The 27,026-nt window shown below is 48.7% G+C and overlaps 1 protein-coding gene across 1 annotated transcript in view; it reads right to left on the minus strand.

Moving 5' to 3' along the window:
* NUP210 (nucleoporin 210) overlaps positions 1-16,697 on the minus strand; it is a 116,057-nt gene extending 99,360 nt beyond the window's left edge. The window contains exon 1 of the mRNA XM_003796207.3: positions 16,525-16,697. Within this exon, the coding sequence (XP_003796255.1) occupies positions 16,525-16,697 (173 nt within the window). The remainder of the gene's footprint in view (positions 1-16,524) is intronic.
* Between the last annotated feature and the right edge of the window lie 10,329 nt (positions 16,698-27,026).

Here is a 27,026-nt window from a genome sequence, read left to right on the forward strand (position 1 = left end):
AAATGGAGTTACATTAACTTTTTCAGCAGTGAAAACCGTATATTCCTTTCCCATTCTCCTGTCGTTCCCTAGCTTGTCATGCATTCTTTCCAAAAATCGGGACTTTTTAAAAATGCCGCGGGAGACAGGACAAATTGTTAAAAATTGGGACTGTCCCACCAAAAGCGGGACATCATAGGTCACTTTAGCCTATGCCCTAATCTTACAGGTAGGTAAACTGAGCTCAGAAGGTAAAGGGGATTAGTTTAAGGGCATGCGAGGGCTAGGCTGGGACACAGGTGCTCACAGGTCAAAGGTGGGCTACTTTCTGCTGCGTCAGACCCTCCTGGCCACCCAGAAGCCCCTTTCCTGCTCTGAGCTGTCTCTGCATCTCACAGCTCTCCAGGATGGGCCTTGGAAAGCCCTACACTGAAAGAGCAGGTCCAATTAACCTGCACGCCAAAACAGCCCCTGGTGAGAGCCAATCAGATGCATCTGCCCGAAACAGCCCCTAGTGGGAGTCAATTAGATGCATCTGCATGAGGAAAGACCAACCAATCCAAAAGAGTTGTCTGTTAGAGACCCTGCAGCCACCTGGTAGAGACCCTTGAGCCATCTGTTAGAGACCTTTGAGCTGCCAGTTAGAGACCCCCGAATTACCTGTTAGAAATCCCCCCAAGTTGTCCATTGGCCACCATTGTTAGGATCCCTATAAAAACCCTCACGTCTGGAGGATGAGGGGCCCCCAGCACTCTCCCACTGTGCCAGGCTGATCTGAGGGTCCAAGCCCATACTCGAATAAATGGCCCTTTTGTTAATTGCATTAGCATCAGCTCCTGGGTGGTCTTTGGAAATCGCACCATCTGGGCACAACAGCACGTGCCCCTAGAGAGCCAGGCCATCTTTTTCCTAGGCTGGGAAGGGAAGAGCTGGCCACCCATGTGCAGTTCAGATGTCTTTAATTCTAGGATCTGAGGAGAGAAGAATTACGTCTGCATGAAAGGAGAATAGGCGATTCCTCACAGACACAGAGGTTAATCAAACTGAGCCAGGCAGAGGGAGACAGGGAGTGCAGGGGGAGATAAGAGAGGCCAGAGCAGCCAGGAACAGATCATTTCTTGAGAACACTGAGATATCCAGGGACAATTTGTTTTATGAAAAAGCAAAAGTGTGCTGGCAGAGCTGTGAAGGTTAATTTTATGTATCAAGTTGGCTGGGCCACAGGGTGACCAGCTACTTGGTCAAATGCTATCCTGGCTATTTCTCTCAGGATGTGTTTGGATGGGATAAGCAGATGACCCTCCCAACATGGGTGGGCCTTGTCTAATCAGTCGAAGGCCTGCATGGCCCCAAAGGGCTGAGTACGGGAGAAGCCCCACTCTGTGCCTGAGAGTCAGAGTCAGCATCCTCCTCCTTTCAGACTCATCAGCAACATCAGCTCCTTCAGGTCTCGAGTTTGCTGGCCATTAAACTGAAGTGAAACCTTCAGCTCTCCTGGGATTGCTGATTACAGATTTGGGGACTTGCCAGCCTCTATAAACATACAAACCGATTCCCTATACTAGATCTCTCTCACACACACATACACACAAATATACAGGTACATATGTGAGAGACGTATAGGACATATGCATCCTATCGACTATATATGAGGTATATGGAGACAACAGACATGTCCTATTAGTTTCTTTGGAAAACCCCGACTCATCAAGGAGGGTCTAAGAAATGAGGAGGGCAACTGAGGAAAACGCCTACCACGTGTTAAGTTCAGAGTTAAATACTTATCCATCAGCTCACTTAATCCTCTGATGGCCCTACAGAGGCTCAGAGAGGTCAAGTGGTTTGCCCAAAGCCACACAGCTATAAGCAGCAGGGCAGTGATCACAGCTGGGTCTCGTCAACTCCAGATCAGCACTGACCACCCCATGAGCATCTTCCCCGGGGTATAACACACACTCCAGCAGAGAGGTTTAGATGGTTCACAAATAAAATATTTTTTAATTGACCCATTTATACAGTCTAATTATTACATATTCATTTCAAAGTGTTTCAGGGAAAACATACACCAAACTCATGAGTTCATAAATGTGAATGTCAACGTTTTAAAAAATGAGTCATTTTGAAGGAGATGTTAAGTAAATTCTAGTATAGGTGGTGCATACAAAGACTGCATTTTGACAGTGGCATAAAGTGACTGCAGTTTGGGGAGCACAGCACTGCCCGGGACACCTCTGTGGGGCACGGATCAAGGGAGGGAGGGAAACCAAGCCCCGTCACACCAACCACACCTTCTCTCTGGGGTGGAAGCTTTTACAAGCTATAGTCTCCCAGTGTTTTGGGGAAGACAGTGGCAAAGGCAACCTCTAGTGTCAATGTCAGGAGCTCTAGAAAACATACAGGCCTCTGTTTCGGTAGGACCCACCATGAGGAACTACAGGAAGACACACATGGCAATGACAGGCCCCGCGTGCCGTAGGCTCTGGGCCACATGTTCTCAGTGGGGCCAGAGTGCGGGACTCAAGCAGACAGGCACTAACCAAGCAGAGAAGGGAGACACTGCACACAAGCCTGAGTGGCTGAGACACCTACTATCACCTGTCACCCAATGAAGCCACGTCTACTGGCTCCACAGCCAAACAAACAGAACCTGGCTCACAAGGCTTTTCCCCTGTCCATGTCGTTTAAATTAGCTGCCACTTCTCAGAAAGGACTCTTGCTCCCCTGGGGTACAACTGTCATTCCTCCCTGCATCTCAGCTGGTGGGCAGTGTGTCTGTCCCACCTTCCCGCTCACCGATGCCCAGCAGGCATACATGGCAGGCTGCACAGTCCGGAATGGGGCGTCTGGCTTTCCCTGGGACTCCAGGACAAGCAGCACAGTAGCACCCAGTGATGGTGCCACGGCTCACTCAGTTCTCTCATCTGTGTGTATCTGGTAGAAGGTGAAGTCAAGATACAAGGGGGCTGCCACTCACCCACTGTGTAACCTGAAGTGAATGACTTACCCTCTCTGGGCCTCCAGAGCTTCAGCTGTGCAGTGGGTATAAAAATAGTGTTTACTACAAAGGGCTGCGGTGAATTAGATGGGATAGTAAATATAAAGCTCTTAAATTTGGTAAAAAGGAGGCTCACAAATGAGGGGGTTATGGTCCTGCTGTGTGCAGCATGATTCTCTCCGCTTTTCAAAACCAAAAAAAAAGCTGTTTTCAAAACAAAGCTGAGCACAGCAGTGCACACCAGTAGTACCTGGCCAGCCCCCTGGGCAATGATACAAGACCTATTTCCTAAAAAAAGAAAGAAGAGAAGAGGAAAGAGAAAAAGAGAAAAAGAAAGGCATTCATCTTCTTCCCTACTGTGATCATTCCAGCTTGAACCTGCCCTACCTCATCCCTGAATGAAACCTTGTCCTGATACCCTGGGGTCAGGCCTTGTCTACCACCAATCTTGGAGCCTACATCCTTGGAGCCATCACAGGGTTACTGGCCCAAGGTCACAGTGACAGCAAGACCCTGAGCCATCGGACAGCAAGTCTAACCTCTGCTTGGAAGCCTCCTCCCCTCCATCCCACCCGCTTTCCCACCTCTGTTCCTCGACCTATGCTGTTCCGTTCAGCTCACTGCCCTTCTCACCTGCACTCATGCTGCCCAACCCTCCTGACTTACGGCAATGACAACTCTCCCATTCTTCTCACCCCCAGCACCACTGCTCTCCCTGGGGTCTCTGACGCATTCCTTCATTTATTGAGACCATTTTTTATGGAGTCATTTGTGATGTTCCAGGCACTGTTCTAGATCCCAGAGAAACAACCAGGTACAAAACATGCATTAATCTCTACCTGAAGGGGGCTTACATTTTAGAGGAAGGAGAACAAGAATAAACAAAATGAGCACACGAATATGGGATTGTTAGATAATAAAGGCTATGGAGAAATAAAACAGGTAAAGGGAAGTCTGTAGTTTTCAGTGGGGTGGTCAGAGGAAGCATCACAGAGGGTAACATGTGAGCCTGATGGAAGACAGGTGTGAGCTCTTGACCATGAAGGAGTGATGCATGTCCTTCATCTACGGGACCGTGACATGGCCTTTCTTCCTTATTCTATTTATATGGTGAATTAGTGATTTTTTAAAAAGATATTGAAACAACCTTGCATTCCTGGGCTCTATCCAACTTGGTCATGATAAATTATCTTTGTTAGTTTTCCAGACTGGATTAGTTAGTATCTTGTTAAGAAATATGGGGTATGTGTATGTTTCTTTTTTTTCTTATAATGTTTTTGTCAGGTTTGCAATCAGCCTAATATTGGCCTCATATAAAGGAGTTAGAAAATAATTGTTCCTTCTCTCTCACCTAAGTCTTTAAAAGACCTGTATAGTCTGGGCACAGAGGCTCACATCTATAATCCCAACACTCTGGGAAGCTGAGGCAGGTGGATATCACTTGGGCGCAGGAGTCTGAAACCAGCTTGAGCAAGAGTGAGACTGTGCTCTACTACAAATAAAAAAAAAATAGCCGAGCATTGTGGTGGGTGCCTGTAGTCCCAGCTACTTGGGAGGCTGATACAGGAGGATCACTTGAGGTTGCTGTGAGCTATGATGCCAAAGCACTCTACCCATAGTGACAGAGTGAGACTCTGTATCAAAATTAATTAATTAAAAGACTTGTATAATTTCTTCCTGAAATGTTTCATAGAATTACCAGGCAAGACCACCTGGACTTAGAGTTTTCTTTGTGAAAACATTTTAAATTACCAACTTAATTTTCCTAATGTACCAAGTGGAACAGAAGGCATGGAGGGCTGCATGCCTTTCCAAGAGTTTTCAGAACCATCCCAAAAGCTGCCTTCAGCAGGCAGGTCAGGTGTGACCCCTGCCAGCTGTTGAAACTGAGCTCAGCAGCTATCACAAGGCTACACTGCCTCCTCTAATCTCAAAGTCCTCCCAGGTCACTCCAGCTGCCCTGTAATCCCTAGGTCTGTAGGCACCCCCTGCCCCTCCCCCAGGAGCTCAGTGAGGGGGCAAGCAGGACAAAAACTGACTCATGGTGTCATTCCCACGGGGACATGTGCTGTGTAGCCTCCCCACTCACCTCTCAGTAACACACCCAACTTCTCTGTACCTGTCTGCTCTGATCTGAATGTCTGTGTATCCCCCAAAATTCATATGTTGCATCATTAACCCCAAGGTGACAGTGTTGGGAGGTAGGGCCTTTGGGATGTGATAAAGTCAGAGAAGCAGAACCCTCAAGGAATGGCTGAGTTTCTTTTTCTTTTCGTTCTTTCTTTCTTTCTTTTTTTTTAAGAGACAGAGTCTCACTATGTTGCCCTCAGTAGAGTACCACGGCATCACGGCTTACAGCAACCTCCAGCTCTTGGGCATAGGCAATTCTCTTGCCTCAGCCTCCCGAGTAGCTGGGATTACCAGCGCCCGCCACAACGCGCAGCTATTGTTGTAGTTTGGCCGGGATGGGGTTCGAACCCGCCACCCTCGGTATATGGGGCCAGAGCCCTACTCAATGAGCCACAGGTGCCGCCTGGCTGTGTTTCTTTATAATAGAGGCCCCAGAGAGCCACCTCGTCCCTTCCCACTGTGTGAGGACACAGCAAGAAGGGGGCAGCACCCCCCAGCAGAGGCCATCACCCCCCAGAAGAGGCCATCACCCCCCAGAAGAGGCCATGCTAAACCTGGCCATGCTGGCCCCAACCTCAGACCCCCAGCCTCCAGAAACCGTGAGAGCAAGTGTTGCTGTTTCTAAGCCACCCAGCTATGATACAGGTTAACCATCCCTAATCCAAAAGTCTGAAATCTGAAATCTTTTGAGCACCGACATGACACCACACATGGAAAATTAAACACATGAGCACTTAACACAAACTCTGCTGCATGCACAAAATTATTTAAAATATTAAGTTACATCCCATCTATGTACACATGAGACATAAATGAGTTTCACGTTTAGACTTGGGTCCCATCCCCAAGATATCTCATTTTATATAAGCAAATATTTCAAGATCCAAAAATATATGAATACCTAAAACTTCTGGTCCCAAGCATTTTGGATAAGGGCTACTCACCCTGTTACTCTGTTAGGGCAGCTGGGATGGGCCAAGACACCACCTCTTCCTGCTCTCAGTGCAGGAGGCCCTAGAGACTCACACCCCCTCCAAACCGAGGGAGGCCCATGACTGAGGGAGCCAGGCCCCGCAGAGCCATGTGCACCCGGCCACAGATGGGCCTTCAGGCTCGAGCACGCACCCTAGGTGAGTCCACTGGGAGCTGTGGCTGATGTCCCACTAGACTGGAACCTGGGAGTCTGTGGGGCTGGAGCTCTCATTGTGCTTCCCCAGAGAGTACTTGGCCAAAGCCAAGACACAGAACTAAAGAACCAGCCCTGGTGGCATCATTAGCCCCTGTGACTAAAAGCCTGAAACAAATTCTGCCTGGGTGTTCCCATTTTATAGGCCACAACAACACACTTTTGTTTCATTTAAACCAGTAGTTCTCAGCCTGTGGGTCGTAACAGGTTCACGGCATTAGGAAGGTTGAGAACCACCTGATTTAAACCATTTTGGTTTGGGTTTCCTGCAACATAGTTGAAAGAGTCTTGATGGATATAACCCACCCACCCCCAATCTGACTAATTTCTTTAGTGATCACAGTCTTATTTCATTCAGACCACTGGTACTGTATTTAAAAACAGCAACTTTTATTTATTCCACACTTTATACTGTGTGGAATCACAAACACTTCATTTGCCTCCCAACAATCCTATTAAAACCCCACTTGATAGATTAGGAACCTTCCCGTGGATGGTAAGTGACCTGCCCAAGGCCACATCCCTGGAAAAGGGCCTTGGTGAAGTCCGGCTCTGGACCCCTGGCCTGGACACTGTCCTGCTAACTGGTACTAGTGCACACAGAGTTCAGAACGAGGCCACGGGAGAGGCCGGGCTCCCAGCCCCCACCAGAAGATGGCCTTAGTCTCACCTGATCAGCCCCCACCACCACTGCATGTATCCTTAATACTGCTTTTAACTTTTATTCATATATATATTAACGTAACTTTATATATATATAAATGTATGTATATAAAATAGATGTATATTTGTAAGTATGAATATATATAAATACATATTTATATATATAACATATATAAAAATGTGTGTATATATATATATATATATATTTTGAGACAATCTCACTCTGTTGCCCTAGGTAGAGTGCCATGGCATCATTGCAACTCACAGCAACCTCAAACTCTTGGGCTTGAGCAAGCCTCCTGGCTCACTCTCCTGAGTAGCTGGGACTACAGGCACCTACCGTAACACTTGGCTAGAATTTTTCTATTTTTAGTAGAAACAGGGTTCATCCTTGCTCAGACTAGTCTCAAAGTCCTAAGCTCAAGCGATCCACCCACCTTGACCTCCCAGAGTGCTAGGATTACAGGTGTAAGTCACCATGACCAGCCCTTAATACTGCTTTTTAATGGTGTCATTGATGTTTTAAAACTCTGCCGCAGCAGACTGGGTAAACCATCAGCTCAGTAATGTCAGCAACTTCCCTCAGGGACAAAGGCAGCTCGGTAAAAAGTCAAGGACCTGCTTTTGAACTCGGCTCTGCCACTAACTGGCTCTGAGGCTCCTAATCTCAGGCTTCTCATTTGTAGAGCAGGTAGCCATTCAAATCAAAGGGGTTTTTAGTTTGTTTTATTTTTGTTTGTTTGTTCACGTTTAGGATTAAGTGGGGAATAATATCCAACGTGTTTGGCAGAAAACTTGCTTCTGCTATGTTGGTTCCCTCTGGCCACCGTCTGCACACGCTGTTAAGCATCAGAAGCCCCATTCTGGGCCTGCAGCCTCTGGCCAGCAGGGCAGCTGCCTGGACGCCTAAACCTCTCAGTAGCCTACCCTACTTTTGGGCTCTCTCTGTTAGCTACCTGACCGAGTCCACTCACCCTCAGGTACTACCTGGATTCATTTCTAGTTTTTCCTTTTAAATTGATTCTTCTTTACAAAAAAAGTTATTTTAAAAGGAAACTTTGTGCACCAGCATAAATAGAAAACATACTGTTGGCCATATACCCTGATGAATCAGAATAGTATTTCTAGATTCTAGGAGGACCTGCAGCTACCCACATAGGCCTAAGCCCCCTGCCCACTCTCTGGAAAGATGAGACTGACTACTAAAGAGTGTTAATAAAAGTAGGATGGTGGCGGCCAGAGGTAGTGGGGAGAAGGAAACAAGAAGTTATTTAATGGGTACAGAGTTTCAGTTTGGGTAGATGAAGAGCTCTGGAGACAGATGGTAGTGATGGTCTTGTGACAAGGTGAATGTACTTAATGCCACTGAATTCTTACACCTAAAAATAGTTAAGGAGGTAAACTATATGTGAAATATATTTTACCATAATTTAAAATTTAAAAAATACTTAAATGCCATTTTTGTACCAGCAGAAAACTTTTATTTTCAGGAAATCTAAAGCATCGACAGTGAATTTTGAGAGAGTGGCTCTCTCCCAGTTCTACTGTTGTGTAAGACAGAAGAAGCCACTGCCTTTGAGGGGAACACGCTCACCCCCAACAATGCAGGACAAGGAGGTGGGCAGAGGACAGGGGAACTCAGACGCAGTGGAGGGGCAGGCCAGGAAGCGATAGTGGAAAAAAAAGAGAAGTGAGAGTTGCACAAAGAACAGGGATGGGTGCGAGTGAGGATGACACAGCCCATCACCCTCCATCCACCTGCAGGGTCGGGCCCCCCCAGTGCACAGAGGCAGAGTCTGCAGAGCAGAAGCTACTTCGAGGGGCTACTGGCCTGGGCAGAGCAGGGAACCCAAAAAGGAAGCAGGAAGAAAACAACCAGGCTCCAGGTCAACTCGAGTCAACAGATACTTCCTGGCACCTCCCTGCTATGGGTCTGGTGCAGGGAGTTGTGCAAGGCCCATCCTGCCTTTTGGAAGCCGCAGCTGCAGGCAGCCCAAGGGACTGGGAGGCCTCAGGGAGAGCAAGGCCCAGAGTTCCAGGCCCAGTCCAACCCTACCTAGCCCCTGACCTGGCAATCCCCTTCCTGTCTCCTAACCACAGCCCACAAGGTCCCATGTGGCCCCACCCAGCCAACCTCTCTAACCTCCCTTCCTGCAACTCCTGCTGTCACCAAATGTTCCTCCTTTGTGCTTTTCTGGTCAGCTTAGCCTCTCTTCAGGGCCTGCAGTCCTGCTGTTCCCTCCAGCTAGACCCTTCTCAGGTCCCAGTTCAACTCCAAAAAGGCTTATCCTGACCACACTATGGAAAATGTATGCCATCTCCTGGGTCTTGATCTCAGGATGCTATCGCAAACTTATTCCTACATTATTCCTACCCAATTTCATCTGAGTGAATAGTTTAACTCTTATAATCAATTATGAGTCTCACAAAAGCAGGGCATTACCTGCTCCTTCCCTATCACATCTCTGGACCTCAAATAATTCCTGCTCACGGTAGGTGTCACTGATACGTCACGTCACCTGTTTATTTCAGTCTCTGCAGCTCTCATCCTGAAACACATGTGGTCTACCATGCCTATTCCCCAGGGCAATCAGGGAGGGCAATCACATTGTGTCCTCCTGAGCCTGCAGAGCCCTGGCATCTCCACCCTACCCTCTAACTGCCAAGAGTGACACCAGGTAGGACCCCAGGTGATGTCATACTGATACAGGATTCCACCACTCAGGGCTGGACAGAGAGCCCCTCCATTCTCTAGGCCCAGGTAAGCTCAGAACACACCCTCTGGGCTCTAACAAGATCATGAACAAAGCAGCCTGAGATGGTTTTTTGAGTGGTTCCATCCTGAGTTGGGAGCACACACCCTAATCCCTTCTCAGAGACAAAAACTATAAAGGAACTGATAAAGTTGCCCTAGTGGTGGAGGAACTACATTCATTCATTCATTTGTTAATACACTTATTAATCTTGAAAAAATGTTTTTCCACCTACTGAGTCCTGGCCAAGTTCTTTCTCCCCTCCAGAAGCTCTGGTGCTTTTTACTTCTTCTGTATTCCTTTCTGTCTAATAAAATCCTATCTTGCCTATGTATGATTCTAAGGCCCATGGTCAGGAAGGAGACTGGTGAAGGTAAGTGAACAATGAAGTGTGCACACAAACAGAGTGAACTCTTGACTCAGGAAGCAGAAGTACAGGAACAGGGCTGGGGAAGGCCGAACGAACAGGTGCAGAAGGTGCAGGCTGGTGGGCCCCAATTAAGATAAACTCACTTTTTTGGTTACATTTTTACTTTGTAACTTTTTTTTTTTAATGAAACAAAGTCTTGCTCTGTCATCCTGGGTAGAGTGCCATGGCATCATCATAGCTCACAGCAACTTCAAACTCCTGAGCTTAAACAATCCTCCTGCCTCCGTTTTCTTTTAGTAGAGATGGGGTTTCACTCTTGCTCAGGCTGGTTTCAAACTCCTGAGCTCAAGCAATCTACCCACCTCAGCCTCCTAGCGTGCTGGGATTACAGGTATGAACCACCTTGTCCAGCAACTTTTTAACTTGGGGCCGGTTTCCCTCAGGCCCTATTGCCTCATTTGTCCATTTTCTGGCACATGAAGGGCCTCTACCCTGCAGGCTTCGAGTCCCCAAGTCCAGCAGAAAGCAGACGGGTTGCACGACACCCTGACTTGGCTCAGAGTGCAGAAGGGTGTCCGGAAAAACCAGAGGAAACCCTCCCTCCCAGCCTTCCTCCCCAACCTTACTCAAATAGGGCTTGAGGGTGGCACCTGTGGCTCAGTGGGTAGGGCACCGGCCCCATATACCGAGGGTAGCAGGTTGAAACCTGGCCCCAGCCAAACTGCAACAACAACAACAAAAAATAGCCTGGCATTGTGGCAGGCACCTGTAGTCCCAGCTACTCGGGAGGCTGAGGCAAGAGAATCGCTTAAGCCCAGGAGCTGGAGATTGCTGTGAGCTGTGTGATGCCATGGCACTCTACCGAGGCTAATAAAGTGAGACTCTATCTCTAGAAAAAATAAATAAATAAATAAATAAGGGCTTACACGGTGACACCCTGCTATTTCCTTCTACTGGGGGCTGGCAGAGGGACCTGGATGTCCATATCCATGGACAGGGCTGGCATATGCCCTCCCATAGTCACTGGTCAGTAAAGATGGAGGGATTCTGGGGTCTTTCATGCCCTACTGATTTCCCAATGGTCATCCGAGCTGCCTGAGACCAGCACGCTCTGAGGACAAGTTCAACTGTGTGGTCCCATTCCCATCCTGGCCCAGAAAGGGCTCCCACTTGCCTGCCCCACAATCCTTACACAAACAGCCAAGAAGTGCCCCAGACCACATAAGAAAGGGGTACACCCTGGTGCAGGACCAGGCAAACATGCCAGGCAGCTCCAGGGTATCCAGGGAATAGTTTCAGGGACAGAAAAGAAGGGAAAGTCTAGGCACAGCTCAGCACCAGGGGTGGCGTGGAGGCTGTATCTGACTACCGTGTTTCCCTGAAAATAAGACCTACCCCCAAAGTAAGCCCTAGCAGGATTTCCATGCATTTGTTAAATATAAGCCCTACCCCGATAATAAGACCTAGTGATGGGCCATGCATTTTGGCACGGAGCAGTAAGAAAGACTGAAATACCTTTTATCTGCCACACCTCCTTTCTCCGAGCCCAGTTCATACTTGCGCGGGTGCGTGTGTGGTAACCAGGGTCACAGGCATCCTATTGCGCACCTGCGAACGGCTAGGGGAAAGGAATTCACGCATCACTAGCATCAGCCCCACCAAAAAGGGCGGCTCCCCCTGTCAGGTTCCAGAAGAAGGTGACTTAACTGTATTTGAATAAATGTAGACTGTTGTATTATACCTAATAAAAATAAGACATCCCCTGAAAATAAGCCCTAGTGTGTCTTCTGGAGAAAAAATAAATATAAGACAGTGTCTTATTTTCGGGGAAACATGGTACTTTTTATCTGGCAGGTCCATACCCACTCACCATCTCAGGCAAAGGGAATCCTGCAGCTCATAATTTACAACAGGGTTCTTTGGGGAACCAATGACTGCCTGAAAGTGGGTAAAAAAGCTCAAAAGCTTGGTCTCTCCTCGCCTTAAGGAAGGAAAACCTACAGGGTAATACATCTTCCAGACAGTCACGTGGGTCCACCCAGGGCGAGATTTTACCCGAGAAGGCATCCTTGCTCATATTCCCCTCCCTCTCCACCGTCAACAGAAAAGAACCCAAATTCTGTAAGATAATTTAAAGAGGGCTATTCAGACCTGAGTATGTATTACCATGGCCCAGACAGCCATGATCAAGAAGCCTGGAGCAAGTGGGTTACAGTTTGGCTTTTATATTGCAGAGAGATAAAGGTAATTACAGGTAAAATCATGAGTCAATACACTGGTCTGGTCCAAAAAACGTGAGACCTCCCAAAGGTGGTGGTGGTGGGATCAGAGGTTACAGGTGGATTTAAAGATTCTTTCATTTGTAATGGTTAAAGAAGTAAAACTTTGCCTAAAGCATGGGAATGTTTTAAGATAAGGAAGTCTGTAGTTAGACAGTCATAAAGAGATTTATAAACTGAGGACCTATGGGGTGAGATTTAAGCTTTGTCTCTCTGGCCCTAAGCCTGTTAATCAATTACAAAGCAGGTCTCCCAGACTGGAGGGGAGACCTGAGGAGGTGTGTCTAACCTCCCTCCTCACAGCCAGCCACTCAGCTTTAGATTATTTCTAGGTACCCTTGGCCAAGAAAGAGTCCCTCAGACAGCTGGGGGGCTTACGATTTTAGTTCACACCTTCTTCCCAGAGGAGTGCCTTCTCACAAAGCACCTGCAACATCATCCTGTCTCAGGCTCTGCTTGAGGGAAGCCCACCCAAGGGCAGCTCACTGGAGACTCCAGAACACCCTGGGACTCCAACTGCAGGGACAGTATCAGGGGTGACACAACATCTAGCCTGCAGAATGGCGCTCAGACACTGAAAACTCAGGAGCTTAGAGAAATACACGGGCTTTAATGTGAGCTGGCGGTTGGTGGAGGAGGAGGTTACCGAGTGGCCCCTATAACCAGGTTTGAGGCCCTGTAAGAAAGGAGTTCCGAGGAAAAATATAACTAAAAAGGAACCAAAATGCGGCTGTGACTGTAACAGTCTAAGGATTACGGTCATGCTTTCTCTTTCTCCTCTATGCTCCCAGTCGCCTACAGAGAGTCCTTTTGTATATAAAAGATACCTTTAAAAGGAGCTAATGATGTGTACCTTATGGAGCACTTTCAATAATGCAAACTGTCTAAAAGGAATGAGGAACTTGTCACACCACCGGCAACACTGACCAGGTGCAACTGTAGGGATTCAATCAGAGTCTGGCAAATTACCCAAAGGCTGCAAGTCCCAAGGTCTAATGGGGTGGACAGGGAGGTCCCCGCAGCTTCTGCTCCAACTTGGTGTCTCCATCACCACCCTACATGACTTTGCATGGACCACTCCCTCTCTGAAGCTCAGACTTTCCCACCTGAAACACGAGTAGTTTAGATTAGATGACATTTATGGTTCTAATGCAGGGATAAGGCGGAAAAGGATTTCGACCTGTACCAGACCCTAACTACCCCAAACAAGGGAGTCACTAGCATGTGGCCGGCCCAGGGCCACCTGAGGATGCCCTTACCTTTCTGTGGCAACAGTTTATGATGAAGGTTTATGGCCTGACCAACGCTGGTCATATATGGCTGTTTCCTAATGAGGTTTCTGAATAGGTTTAAAAACATTACCATTACCCCCTAAAGGGGCTCCTCCTGCTCAGGAAAGACCTTTACTGTGTCTGTGGGTAGGGCCTGTTGCTTTATCTCTGTCTCAGTAAACTTTCTGTCTCTACTTTGCTTGCTCTCAAACTCTTTTTATTTTTCTTTGCAGTTTTTTTTGGCCAGGGCCGGGTTTGAACCCGCCACCTCTGGTATATGGGGCTGGCGCCCTAGTCCTTTCCGCCACAGGCGCTGCCCCGCTCTCAAATTCTTTCTAGCATGAAGCAAAAAGGCCATTTCCAGGGGGCTTTCCTCCCCTCACTGGAATGCCCCCCCCATCAGTTCCCTCGACCCTAAAACTGTCCAAATTTGATGCTATTAAATCAAGAAATAGAAAAAGTAAACTTGAACCCATCAGCTCAGACACGCAGTGATTTCAATAAACTTGGAGGATGGCAGCAAATTCAAAAGATGACCCAAAATTCCTGCAGGATCAGGCAGAGTTTTAGTTCGCTTTTCAACGCAGAGACCTAACAATGGACTCCTTGGATAAAGAGCTCATTCCCCCACCTCAGGTTTAGATGCCTGCAGATACACAGCTTGTCTATATGCAAACTCCAAATCATCTACCAAGAAGATTCTTCAAAACTAGAGCAATAGATGGCTACACTAGCAACAGCACTAAAAATAAAGAACACATTTTTCTTTTTTTTGAGGCATGGCCTCACTCTGTTGCCCAGGCTTCAGTGCAGTGGTGCCAGCCTAGCTCACAGCAACCTTAAACTCCCAGGTTCAAGCAATCCTCCCCAAGTAGCTAGGACTACAAGCACTTGCCACAATGCAAATTTTTATTTTTCTTTATAGAGATGCAGGTCTCACTCTTGCTCAGGCTGGTGTTAAACTCAAGCAATCCTCCAGCCTTGGCCTCCTAGAGTGCTGGGATTACAGGTGTGAACACCTCTCCCTCCTTATCTTAAAACATTGCCTCATTGATGCAATATTTTCCTGTGAAGTTCAGGGCAAATCATAATCACCAACATCTCTTAGAAGACAGTTAAGATAAGCACTCACACACTGGCAAGGAAAACTATGAAGGAGACACTACAGTTATGAGATGCTTAGCACCTCTCTGCTGCACCAGAGATTCAGAATGTCTTTTCCTTCCTCCTACCAAGTAAATTAAAACCCACTAACATCCATCAGCTTCTCCCAGAAAAGAAAATGCAGTTTGGGGGAAAAAAGTGTCGTTATTTTAGAAAAAATAGCACAGCTCCTTTACAATCTCAGAGGAAGTGGCACAGAATTACATCCAAAGGGATTCACTTGCAGCCAGCTGTTTTCAATAACCAGCTTCCTCTTCCTTGCCCATATATTAAGAAACGAGACAATTTCAACAAGAGAACGATCATATATCTCCTCCAAAGTATTAACTAACAGCTGTTCAAAACTTAGAACCCAAATTCAGCCTCTCATATCAAGCCAGAAATAAGAGCCGCCAAGTGCATAAAGCACGAAGCCGTCGATGCCATGGGTGACACAGCACATCTTCATTTCAGGAGGCAGACTTTTTCAAAAAGCAAACAGGAGCGAGTCAAGCAAGCAACAGAGAACGCCGGCCTGAGCCCCGGGCATCACACTTACACGCAGACCAGTATGCAGACAGACGTGAAACACACTTTGGCAACGTACTGGGGTCCCCCCTTGTTAGCCTCAACCTTGACCAAGCCTTGAAGACAGACAAATAAAAGGAGCTGCAAGAGCGTGTCCTGAGTGTGGAAGGCTCCGGGGCCACCTTCTCTCCACCCCAGCAAGGCTGGCGCTTTGAGGCCCTGGCTGTGGCCCAGTCACACATTGGCCAGCAAAGAGCAGAAGCTCCCTCCTTCTCGTCTGCAAAATGGAGGGGCTGGAGCATCTCCACAGGAAGGGCAGAGGCCTCTAGCATCATTAGCTGCTGAGGTTACACAGGGCACTTTCCACGCCGTTCCCCCACCAAGGGAAAATCCCCAGTTCCCAGGGAATGCGGAGGGAAGACGATGAAAAGTAACTTTGAGCATAAGGCCGACCGCACCCTGAGCAAACTGAGGCGAACCACCAGCCATTCCCTCGCCGGGACCCCGATGGTTTCCTCCTAAAACCCTTTCATCCCAGGTTTATGTTCCTCTCATCAACGCTGACCCATGTGGCTCGTCCTCCACGGACGCTTCCACGCCTCTCCACAAAGCCAGTTCCCACGCCCGTCCGGCGCCAGGGATGAGACCCGGGGCTCTAGACAAACTGGAGAACCCGGGGCCTCCGGGGCCCTGACCATCTGCTCCTTGGAGCACTGGACAGAGGGGAAGTGAGACCACACGGCCCCCGGCCGGGGCCCAGCCGCTCTCTCCCAGCACCGGTCGTGACGACCGGATGCCGAGGTCGGGCCTGCCCTGCGCTGGGCCCTAGGCAGCGCCGCAGGCCTCCGGGGTCCCCTCCGCACGTACAGGTCGCGGCCCGCCGGGCCGGGAACGCAGCTCCTCCCGCCATAGCGGCGTGGAGGCCCGGGAGGCGCCATGCGCACTGGCGGCGACCTGCGTGCTCGCCACCAGGTCACTCACGCGCGACCAGCTGCTCCGGCCGCGGCGGCCGGGAGCCCAGCGAGAGCGCGCCGCGCACCTGCCCGCCCCGCCGACCTCCCGGCGCCTGCCCGGGTCTGAAGGCCGCGCGCGCCCCGGAACCAGCACTGCTGGCAGAGGCCGTCCTCCCCGGGCCGGCGCACCTGCCCCGCGCGCGCGCCCGGCCTCCCGGTGCGTGAAGGCCGAGCACCCCCGCTCCCGGCCCCGGCCGCCGGCCTCACGCCTCACCAGCGGTAGCAGCCCTCCGAGGCCTCCAGCGTGAAGTTCACGCGCGTGGCCCGCGTGAAGGGCAACAGCACTTTGGGGATATTGAGCTTGGCCACCGCGGCGTCAGGGCCCAGCGCCAGCAGCATCAAGAGAGCGAGCAGCAGCGGCGGCGGCTCCCGGCCCCGCGCAGCCATCCTAGCCGCACTTCACCTCCGGCGACCCGGCGCCGGCCGCCCGCGCGCTCCCCCTCGCGCCCTGGGTCCCTGCCCGAGCGCGCCGGGCCAGCAGGTGATAAGCGCGGGAGGGAGAGGGGCGGGGCGTGGGCCGCAGCCTCCAGCAGCTTCTCGGGCCCAACTGGGCCCGAGCGCGGGAACTGAGGGGGCTGAGCTCTGGGCGACCCCACCCCGGGCCCCAGCCGGCGCGCGCGACACAGGGTGGGGATGTGGGGCGCGTGCTCGGGCCACCGGAGACGAGGGAGAAGTGATGGGGCGCGCGCCCGCGTAGAGAGAGGCTGAGCGCGCGGCCGCAGGGTACCCGTCGACCTTGCGGGGAGCCCCGCTCAGTTTGCCGGGTGCACGCTCATCCCCAGGACTTTGAGACTCCTTGTCGGTACTGGACTCCAGCAGGGACCCTTCCAGCTGTCCTGCAGCATTCCTCTCTGGTAATGGAGCCAGGCTGGGCACAGCATGAGAGAGGCCACCAGCTCCTGCGACCTTGCCCTCTGGCTGGCCAACTGTCAACACACATCCCAGGACATTTGGGGCGTGTGGACTACTGGTACCTGCCTCATCCCAGTCCCTGCTTCCGTAAGAGGGACCCTAGGCTGTGTGAGGGGAAGCCCCCTGCTGAGGCTTCCCCTGGGAGGAAGAGCCTAGACCCTAGGCTTCTTCTCCCTCCAGCCTCCTCACAGCCCGCCAGGGAGGCGTTTTGATCCCATTTCTCTGTGAGGAAACTGGTGGAGTGGTCCCCAGGGCACCCAGCCGTCAGGGTCGTCTCTCTACCCCCAAGTCCCCGTTCTCTGGCGGCACCCACTGTCTTCCGGAAGCCGTTAGAAGGTTACCCAAAGGTCAGATTTAGGGCGCCAAGCACCAGAGCACACCCTGCTCCCTCCCCCACCCAGAAGAAAGTTGGGGTGACTGAAGCATCTGCAGGCTGGAGTGGACGATCTTGGATTGCGTCCACGTTCGTGCCCTGTGGCTCCTGGTTGGCTTGGTCGTGGATTGCGCGCCGTGGTGGCACCATGGCTTCTCAGAGCTGCAGAAATAGAAATCTGGTCTTTCGGGGAAGGCCCAGCTTGGGGGGAGGTCAGGAAAGGGGCCCCGCCGAGTAAGGGGTGCAGGAAGTGTGTGCTGACTGGCAGCCGGAAGGCACACACTGATGCCAAGGAAGCAGAGGCTCCATTTCAGTCAGGCTCAGAAGCTTTTTGGAGGAGGTGGCCTGGGCTTGGCACAGACAGATACCTGGATGGGCTTCAGAGAGGTCCAGATGAGTCTGAGCCTGCCCCTGCAGGATCGCGTGGGCTTCGCATGGTGACAAGGCATGTTTGGGGTTTCCTCAAACACCAGGGGAATGTCTGTGTTGGGGGAAACCGTCTCTAGAGATCCCAGTCTCCGGCGTGTGGGGAGGGGTCTTTCCCTGTGTGAAACCAAGTGCTGCTAGAGGGGAAATTCTGGTGGGTTCCCTTCTTCAAAGAAACAGAAGAAAGAATTATATGGAAAAGGCAGCTTCAGGAGACATTTGTGAGGAAATCTTTAGGTATTCTGGGTTACGCATTTTACTGATTTGTTTTTGAGCAGCTGATACACTCACGGTTAACTTTAAAAACTAAAAAGGCGCAAAATAGTTCCTAGGGAACGTGATTGCCTCCACTGTCCCATCACCCAGTACTCTACCCCATAAATAACCAATGTTTTCTGCTAGTGCACACATCCAGAGAATTTTTTTTTTTTGAGACAGAGTCTCACTCTGTGCCCTGGCTACAGTGACATGGCATCATAGCTCATAGCAATCTCAAATTCTTGGGCTTGAGCAATCCTTTTACCTTAGCCTCCCAAATAGCTGAGACTATGGGCTCTGCCACAATGCCCAGCTATTTTTAGATATGAGGATCACAGTCTTGCTGGGGCTGGTCTCCAAGGCCTGAGCTCAAGTTATCTACCCGCTCAGCCTTCCACAGTGCTAGGATTACAGGCACGAGGCACCACGCCCGGCCCAGAGAAATTTTATACACATGCAAGCACATATATATCCAATATGGCCAGGCAGGTAAACAGGCCAGAGCAGGTGGGGTATTAGGGGACTGGGGCTCTCTGGCCCACGAGGATCATGATTTCCCGTGGTCCCATCTTTCTTTTCAGGTCTTTTGGTTAGCGAGGAGAAATCAGTAACACAGATTTCTAGGTGAAATATCTTGATTGTAAATGATGGCAACTAATTCATTAAAAAGAAACTTGCATATTCTTGGACATTTAGCCCAGAGAAATGAAAACTAATGTTCACACAAGCACCCGTATGTGAGATGTTCAGAGCAGCATTATTCATAATCAGCCAAAATTGAACAACGCACAGAGGCACGTCATTGGGTTATGGTTAAACTCTGCATCACATCTATACCTTAATTCAGCGGTTGAAAAGGAACAAACCCCTGGTAGGTCACAGTGGCTCACATCTGTAGTCCCAGCTACTTGGGAGGCTGAGATGGAGGAGCAGTTGAGCTCAGGAGTTCAAGGTTGCGGTGAGCTGTGATAGCACCACTACACTCCAGCCTGGGATGGCAGAGCAGACAGATCAAGAACCCTCTCTTAAAATAAAAAATAAAAAAGGAACCAGCGGTGGATACATACAAGTCAGGTGAATCTCCAAGGAATTATGCTAATTGGGAAAAAACCCACAAAAGATTACATAGTATACAATTGCTTTTGTATAACATTTTTGAAATGGCAACATTATGGACGAATAGAACAAATGAGGGATCGCCAGGGTTGAGGTGCAGGTTGGGGGTTGGGGGGTGATGCGGCTAATAAAAGAACAACGTGAGGGGGTCCTCGTGGCGATGAAAATGTTCTGTGGCTGGACGGCATCGACGTCTCTTTCCTGGTTGTGATACTGTCTGATAGTTTTGCAAGATGTTACCACTGGGGAAAATAGGATAAAAGGTGCCTAGGATCCTCTGTATCATTTATTGCAACTATATGTGAATGTATAATTATCACTCCCCAAAAGTTTAATTACACAAACAAAAAAATTGGTCATACAAACAGGCCTAACAGAACACTTCTGGGTGAACACAGCTTGCTAACCACCTGTGTTAAAGATGATTTAAAGCTCAGGACATTTCCCCAGCAGAAAACAGCCAAAGGAAAACAATGGGACGACGGGTAAAACATTTTCCCCCTTGAGATTTTCTACCTGCACATTGTCCTCCTACCACAGTCTCAGTGCCCTGGGAACCTGGGAAGGGATGGTGTCTTTGTGGTCTGTTTCCACACCCTGCCCTTGGGCCCCCTTCTCTCAGACTCAGCGCTTTATCTGAGATGCAGGAGGGGCATGGAGTTGCTCTGGGATGGAAGAGACCTCAGATTTGTGTGAGACAGTTATCTACTGATTAATAAAGCAAGATGGGTAAATGTTTCCTGTGATTTAGATCAAGCAGTGCCTCCCAAACTTCTGTCACCCCTTACCACCCTAAAAAGTTCTTTTTGGCAAACTCTGGGTGCCACCTGTACTGTTATTGTCTATTTGTCTTTAAGTCCAAGTGTTTATATGTATGTGTTGAAGAAGTAAACTTTTGTCTGCTTCTGTAAGTGGATAACTTACCAAACTTGTTGCCAGAATGGAAGTAGCCATAACATAAAATACAATGGAACAAAAGAATGCCCGTCAAGTTACACGTGGACACGGTTTCCTGCTAAAGGCTCCGAGCCTGTGGTGTGATCTCAGGGCCTCCGGTGGGAAGATGACCGAGGGTCTTCACACCCGCGTGGGGCTTTCTCCTTGAGCATCAAGGACAGAGAGAATTTTAAAGGCAACTAACTTTTTCTTGGTAGGATATTGTCATAGAAGAGCCTATCCGCCACCTTTTTGTTACAGTAGTTTTTAAGAATTATTTTACAATGAGAACCTCAAAGAGTCACAAAAGCAAACAGACTCGTATGACTAAGCCCCGTGACAGTCCAGTTCTGTGGCCACAGCTCACAGCCAGTTCTGCTCCTCTGTGGCCACTCCAGACGCCTCACCCCCAATTATTCTGAAACAAACCCAAGACATCCTATCACTTCATCTATATTGCAATGTAGATATAAATCATAAGAGATACTTAATATTGTAACAGATACAATATAACCACAATCTATTATTTCACCTAAAATATTAACAATAATTCCTTATTCATAAAATAGATGCTTAGAGTTCAAATTTCCAGCCATCTCATACATGTCATGATATATTTTTATAGTCTGTGTTTTAAGAATCCATCTATATAGGTGAGGTTCCCACACTGCAGTTGATTGAGGTGTCTTCTAAGTCTCTTTGGGAGACTCTATGGGACCCCTCCCCCATCTCTCTTTTCCCTTTTCTACGTTGCTCTTTTATCTTTGGAGTAGATGGTTGTATTTTATTTTATTTTTTATTTTTTGAGACACAGTCTCACTGTATGTGCTAGGTAGCGTACCATGGCATCATCATAGCTCAAACTCTTGGGCTCAAACAATCCTTTTGCCTCAGCCTCCTGAGGGTCTACAGCTGCCCACCCCAATGCCCAGCTAATTTTTTCTATTTTTAGTAGAGCTGGAGTCTTGCTCTTGCTCAGACTGGTCTGGAACGCCTGAGCTCAGGTGATCCACCCACCTCGATCTCCCAGAGTGCTGGGATTACAGGGATGAGCCACCACATCTGACCAATGGATGTATTTGAAACATCCCCAAGCTGAGTCCTGACTTGCCTCAGCCACTCCCATAGGCCACTGGGCACCACTACTGCAGCTGTGGGGGTGTCCTCATCACCACTGTCTGCCACCACGGACCTTAAGCAGCATCTCTAAGCTGGAAACCTTAGATCTGGGGAAAGTTAACAAGAAGAAAGACACTGGGAGCAGTGGAGTGGCTGCCCGCTTTGAAAAATGCTTTCTGGCTCGGCACCTATAGCTCAACCAGCTAAGGTGCCAGCCACGTACACCTAAGCTGGCGGGTTCGAATCCCCAGCCCAGACCCGCCAAACAACAATGAAGGCTGCAACCAAAAAATAGCCGGGCGTTGTGGCGGGCGCCTGTGGTCCCAGCTACTTGGGAGGCAGAGGCAGGAGACTCTCTGGAGCCCAGGAGTTGGAGGTTGCTGTGAGTTGTAATGCCACGGCACTCTACCCAGGGGGACAGCTTGAGGCTCTGTCTCAAAAAAAAAGAAAAATGCTTTCCAAAACCTCAACATACTTAAGATAATGGCACCGTTTAATTACAGAAATTGCTGCTTTGTGTCAATACCCAGTCACACCTCTTGCTCACGGGGTCCATTTGCTCTGTGTGTGTGTCTGTGTGTGTGCGTTGCTCTGTGTGGGTATGTGCATTGCTCTGTGTGTGTGCACACGTGTGTGTGCATTTACTCTTCCTTGGGACGTTTTTCTCAGTCTTGCCAAGTGCGTCCGTGGCCAGAATCTGTGACCACCATTTGCTTCAGCCGGTTAGCTCCAGGCTGGCCCCTTCCTCACCCGCCCATTCCCTTTTCCCCTCAGGCTTCTCTAGAGGTTGGTGGCTGCAGAATAAGGGACTGCAGCCAGCTGGTCACACCTGCATACCTCCTTAGAAGCCCAGGCACAGCTGTGTCATCCCAGCTGCCTAAACCTGATCCCAGAAGCCCCAGCTGGATGTCCTTGGACATCTCCAGGCCACCCAGATGGGGAGAGAGTGGGGTCCCTGCTCCTTATGTTCCAGAGCTGCCCCAGCCTAACGGACAGCTTGTCCCTTTTTGTGATGGTTTTTATTTCCTATGTCAACTTGACTGGGCTAAGGGATGTCTAGGTAGCTATAAAGCACAGTTTCTGGATGTATCTGTTAGGGCATTTCTGGAAGAGATTAGCATTCGAATCACACTGCATAAAGAAGATGGTACCGGCTCGGCGCCTATAGCTCAACTGGCTAAGGCGCCAGCCACGTACACCTAAGGTGGCGGGTTCGAATCCCCAGCCCGGACCCGCCAAACAACAATGACGGCTGCAACCAAAAAAAAAAAAAAAATAGCCGGGCGTTGTGGCGGGCGCCTGTAGTCCCAGCTACTTGGGAGGCGGAGGCAGAAGACTCGCTTGAGCCCAGGAGTTGGAGGTTGCTGTGAGCTGTAATGCCATGACACTCTACCCAGGGGGACAGCTTGAGGCTCTGTCTCAAAAAAAAAAAAAAAAAAAAAAAAAAAAAGAAGATGGTACCCTCACCAGAATGGATAGACAAAGTCTAATGGGCCTGACTACCACGAAATGAAACAGCGGGAGATGGGTGAATTCACTCTCTGCTTGAGCTGAGACGCCCATCTTCTCCTGCCCTTGGACTCTGGAGCTCCTGATTTTCAAGCCTTCAGGCTCTGAAACTGAGACCAGCACTGTCGGTACCTTGCTTTTCCCCAAGCTCTCGGGCCCTCACACTTCACTGAAGTTACCCCTCACCTATCTCCCCCAAGGCCTTCAGACTTGAATGAATTACATCACTGGTGTTCTTGGGCCTCCAGCTTGCAGACAGCAGGCGAGGGCCTACTCAGCCTGTAATATCTCCACTCTGGTCAACACAGGTCATCGCACACCCCACAGCAGGCCAGCCTCCACCACCACCCTTCCCAGGTGCCTTGGGCAAAGTGCCCCAATTCCTGCCCATGTCCCCAGGCATTCCAGGGCATCCCTGCTTACCAAGCTGGCATCATCTGTTACCTCTGCCTCCCACACTCACTCCTTTGGCCCGGCCCCACCTGGGTAGTTCACATTCCAGTGGTATACCTAGCAAATTTGACCCCCTGAGGAGGATCACGTTCGCACATTCCTCCTTTATAAAACAAAAATTAAGTAATAAACATTATATGCAACATAACAATGTCTACCAAAAAAATAACATTTACTTTTGTTAAGCTATCTTTGGGTTGGGGAGAAGGGTATAGTGGTATTATCATACATCATGGCAACCTCAAACTCCTGTGCTCAAGTGATCCTGCCTCAGCCTCCCAAGTAGCTGGAAGTACAGAAACCCACCGCCACACCTGACTCATTTAATTTTTTTAAAATTTTTTTTGTAGAGCTAGAATCTTGCTATGTCGCCTGGTTGGTCTTTACCTCCAGACCTCAAGTGATCCTCCCACCTCTTCCAAAGTCCTGGGTTACAGGCATGAGCCATCATGCCAAGCCTATTAAACTTTATACATCTAAGCAAGCCAGCAAAATTTTTATATAAGAAATAAAATAAACATTATAGCCAAAAAAAAGGAGAGATAGTGGCTTGATATTTTTAAGTTGCATCAATGTCTTATTTTTTAGAAAATTATACCTACCTCTTGCCCTGTGGAAGTAATAAATGACATTGGACTGTACTGACCATTACATAACAACAGTAAAAAGAAGGAATTTCAGGTTTTGGTCTAAGATGAAAATTCAGTAGAATACAGAGGATGCCAAAAAACTTATGCACATTTGTAGAGCTCTTGTTGAAAGTAAAAATCATTCCTAAAAAGTACGCAAATTGCAGGTAAAATGGATGTGCACAGCCTGTCTAGATACACCTGGCCAGTAATGGTGCCTTCAACTCAACTTCAAAAAGTAACACATAGATGACATCTCTTAAAATGTATCAACATTGTTAGACACCCTCTGTAGGTTATGTATAAGATAAAAGTTGCACTTGCCAAACAAAAATATTACTCCTCACAGTTCACACTATTTCACTTTATAAAATTTAAATCCAATAAGAATTGTAAGGCGTCACATAGCTGAATAGCAGTAACTCAAGTTCTTTGTCCTTGCAAGCACTATGCCTTCACTGGTTATTTTGAATCTATTGCTTGAACGCAGGAATATCTAACACCACGAGCGTCTGAAGCAAGGACTGACCTTGAAGCAGCTCAAAGGATTCCATAAAGTTACAAACTTACTCTAGAAAGAAACACAGGAGGAAACGCCATGGGTGAGTGGAGGGTATAATTGGAGTTCTCTAAATCAACATCCATGTAGAATACGCTTTTTATTACAGCATACTTTTTTTAATGTTGCATTTTAAAATGTGTATGTTACTAAGATTCAAAAGTACCCAGGAAATACAGTAAAAATAGATGAAGTGAACTACATCAAATGTAAAAACACGTGTGCAGCAAATCATAATTATTAGGGACGTTCAAATAAAAAACTGGAATATGAGATGTCACCTTTCTCTTACCAAGTCGGCATATCTATGTCTATAATCACACACACACAGCCCACAAAAACATATAACAAGATGTGGAGAAATTAGAACCCCTGACTCTGTAGGAGGGAATGTAATATGGCATAGCTGATGGAAGCACTATGGTTATGCCTCAAAAATCAAACATAGGTTCACCATGTGATCCAGTAATCCTATTTCTGGGCACATAAGCTAAAGGATTGAAAGCATGATCTTGGCTGGCGCGGTGGCTCACACCTGTAACCCCAACACTCTGGAGGCCAAGGTGGGCGGATCACCTGAGCTCACGAGTTCAAGACCAGCCTGAGCCAGAGAGAGACCCTGTCTTTAAAAATAGCCAGGCATGTGGTGGGCGCCTGTAGTCCCAGCTATTTGGCAGGGGCAGGCTGAGGCAAGAGAATCACTTAAGCCCAAGAGTTTGAGGTTGCTCTGAGCTGTTACTCCACAGCACTTTACCAGGGCAACAAAGTGAGATTCTATATCAAAACAGTAATAATAATAAAATAAAACAAACAAACAAAAATAACAATGAAAGCATAATCTTTTTTTTTTTTTTTGAGACAGAGCCTCAAGCTTTCCCCCTGGGTAGAGTGCCATGGCATTACAGCTCACAGCAACCTCCAACTCCTGGGCTCAAGCGAGTCTCTTGCCTCCGCCTCCCAAGTAGCTGGGACCACAGGTGCCCGCCACAACGCCCGGCTATTTTTTGGTTGCAGCCATCATTGTTGTTTGGCGGGTCCGGGCTGGGGATTCGAACCCGCCACCTTAGGTGTACATGGCTGGCGCCTTAGCCGGTTGAGCTATAGGCGCAGAGCCTGAAAGCATAATCTTAAAGAGACATGGCACTCCCATATTTATTGTTGCATAATTCACAACAGCCAAGAGGTGGAGGCAGCCCAAGTGTCCGTGCACAGATGCGTGGATGAACCAGATGTGGTCCACACACATGATGGACTGTTACTCCATCTTACAAAGAAGGAAATTCCAACACATGCTATCACAGGGGTGAAACTTGAAAGACACCACACTAAGTGAAAAAAGCGGGTCCCCCCAAAAGACACATGCTATATAATTGCATTTGTATGCGGTCCCTGGAGCAGTGATACTCCTAGGATGGCAGGTGGCAGGAGCTGTGAGGAGGGGCCTAGGAGTGGCTGTTTAAATGTACGGAGTTGCATTTTTGCAAGATGCAAAGGTCTGGAGATGGGTTGCAAAACAATGTATATATACTTAATAATACTGAGCTGTACACACACTAAATGGTTAACGTGGTAAATGTATGTGTACTATTTTACCACAATAAAAAGCACTAAAAAGAAGCCCTTGGGAGCAGTTCTTTAGAACTTAGGCCTACTCAGAAGTTTTCAGGGATGTTTATTCTGACACTGACATTGAGTAATCTTGCCTGTGCACAGTGATAACAAAACCAGACAACCTTCAGTCCATTTCCTTACTGTATTAAAATTCTCCACAGACGGTGGCCGGCTTGCTAAGCCTGCACCTAGAACAGACTGTTCCTGCGGCCTGGCCTTGGGCGCTGCCCACACCGGTGCCCTGGTGAACGCTGCTCAGCTCCTGGTTCTGCCACCTCTTGGCTGTGTGGTCCTGAGAACATGACTTACATTTTCATCTATTCAGGCATCCTCAAACTACGGCCCGTGGGCCACATGCAGCCCGCCAAAGACATTTATCCGGCCCGCTGGGTGTTTTTGCCACTGCTGCCTGTCCTGCTTAGCAGCTGACTTGTCCCGGGGCCCACAGTCCGGCCCTCCAACAGTCTGAGGGACAGTGAACTGGCCCCCTGTTTAAAAAGTTTGAGGACCCCTGAATCTTCATAGTGTTCAACCTTACGGAGTGGGGATAGGATTCAATTAACAACACACACAGAGAGCTTAGGATAATACTTAGAACCGCCTATATTCAAGTATTCACGGAGAGCCCCCAACACCCACTACTCATCATCAGACAAAAACACATTTTCAGATTTAATTTGACTTGTTTTGTCAATATCTAAAAATCAGGGTATTTATGAAAAGTCTGGATGTAACTCTGGGTCCACAGTCCTACATGGCAATGCTATACTAGAGATGACTGGCAGCTGCCTATTTTAAAAGGTGTGTGATCTCGG

Source organism: Otolemur garnettii, unplaced genomic scaffold (assembly GCF_000181295.1).
Source record: "Otolemur garnettii isolate 467f Iridium unplaced genomic scaffold, OtoGar3 scaffold00101, whole genome shotgun sequence".
Classification (NCBI taxonomy): Eukaryota; Metazoa; Chordata; class Mammalia; order Primates; family Galagidae; genus Otolemur; species Otolemur garnettii.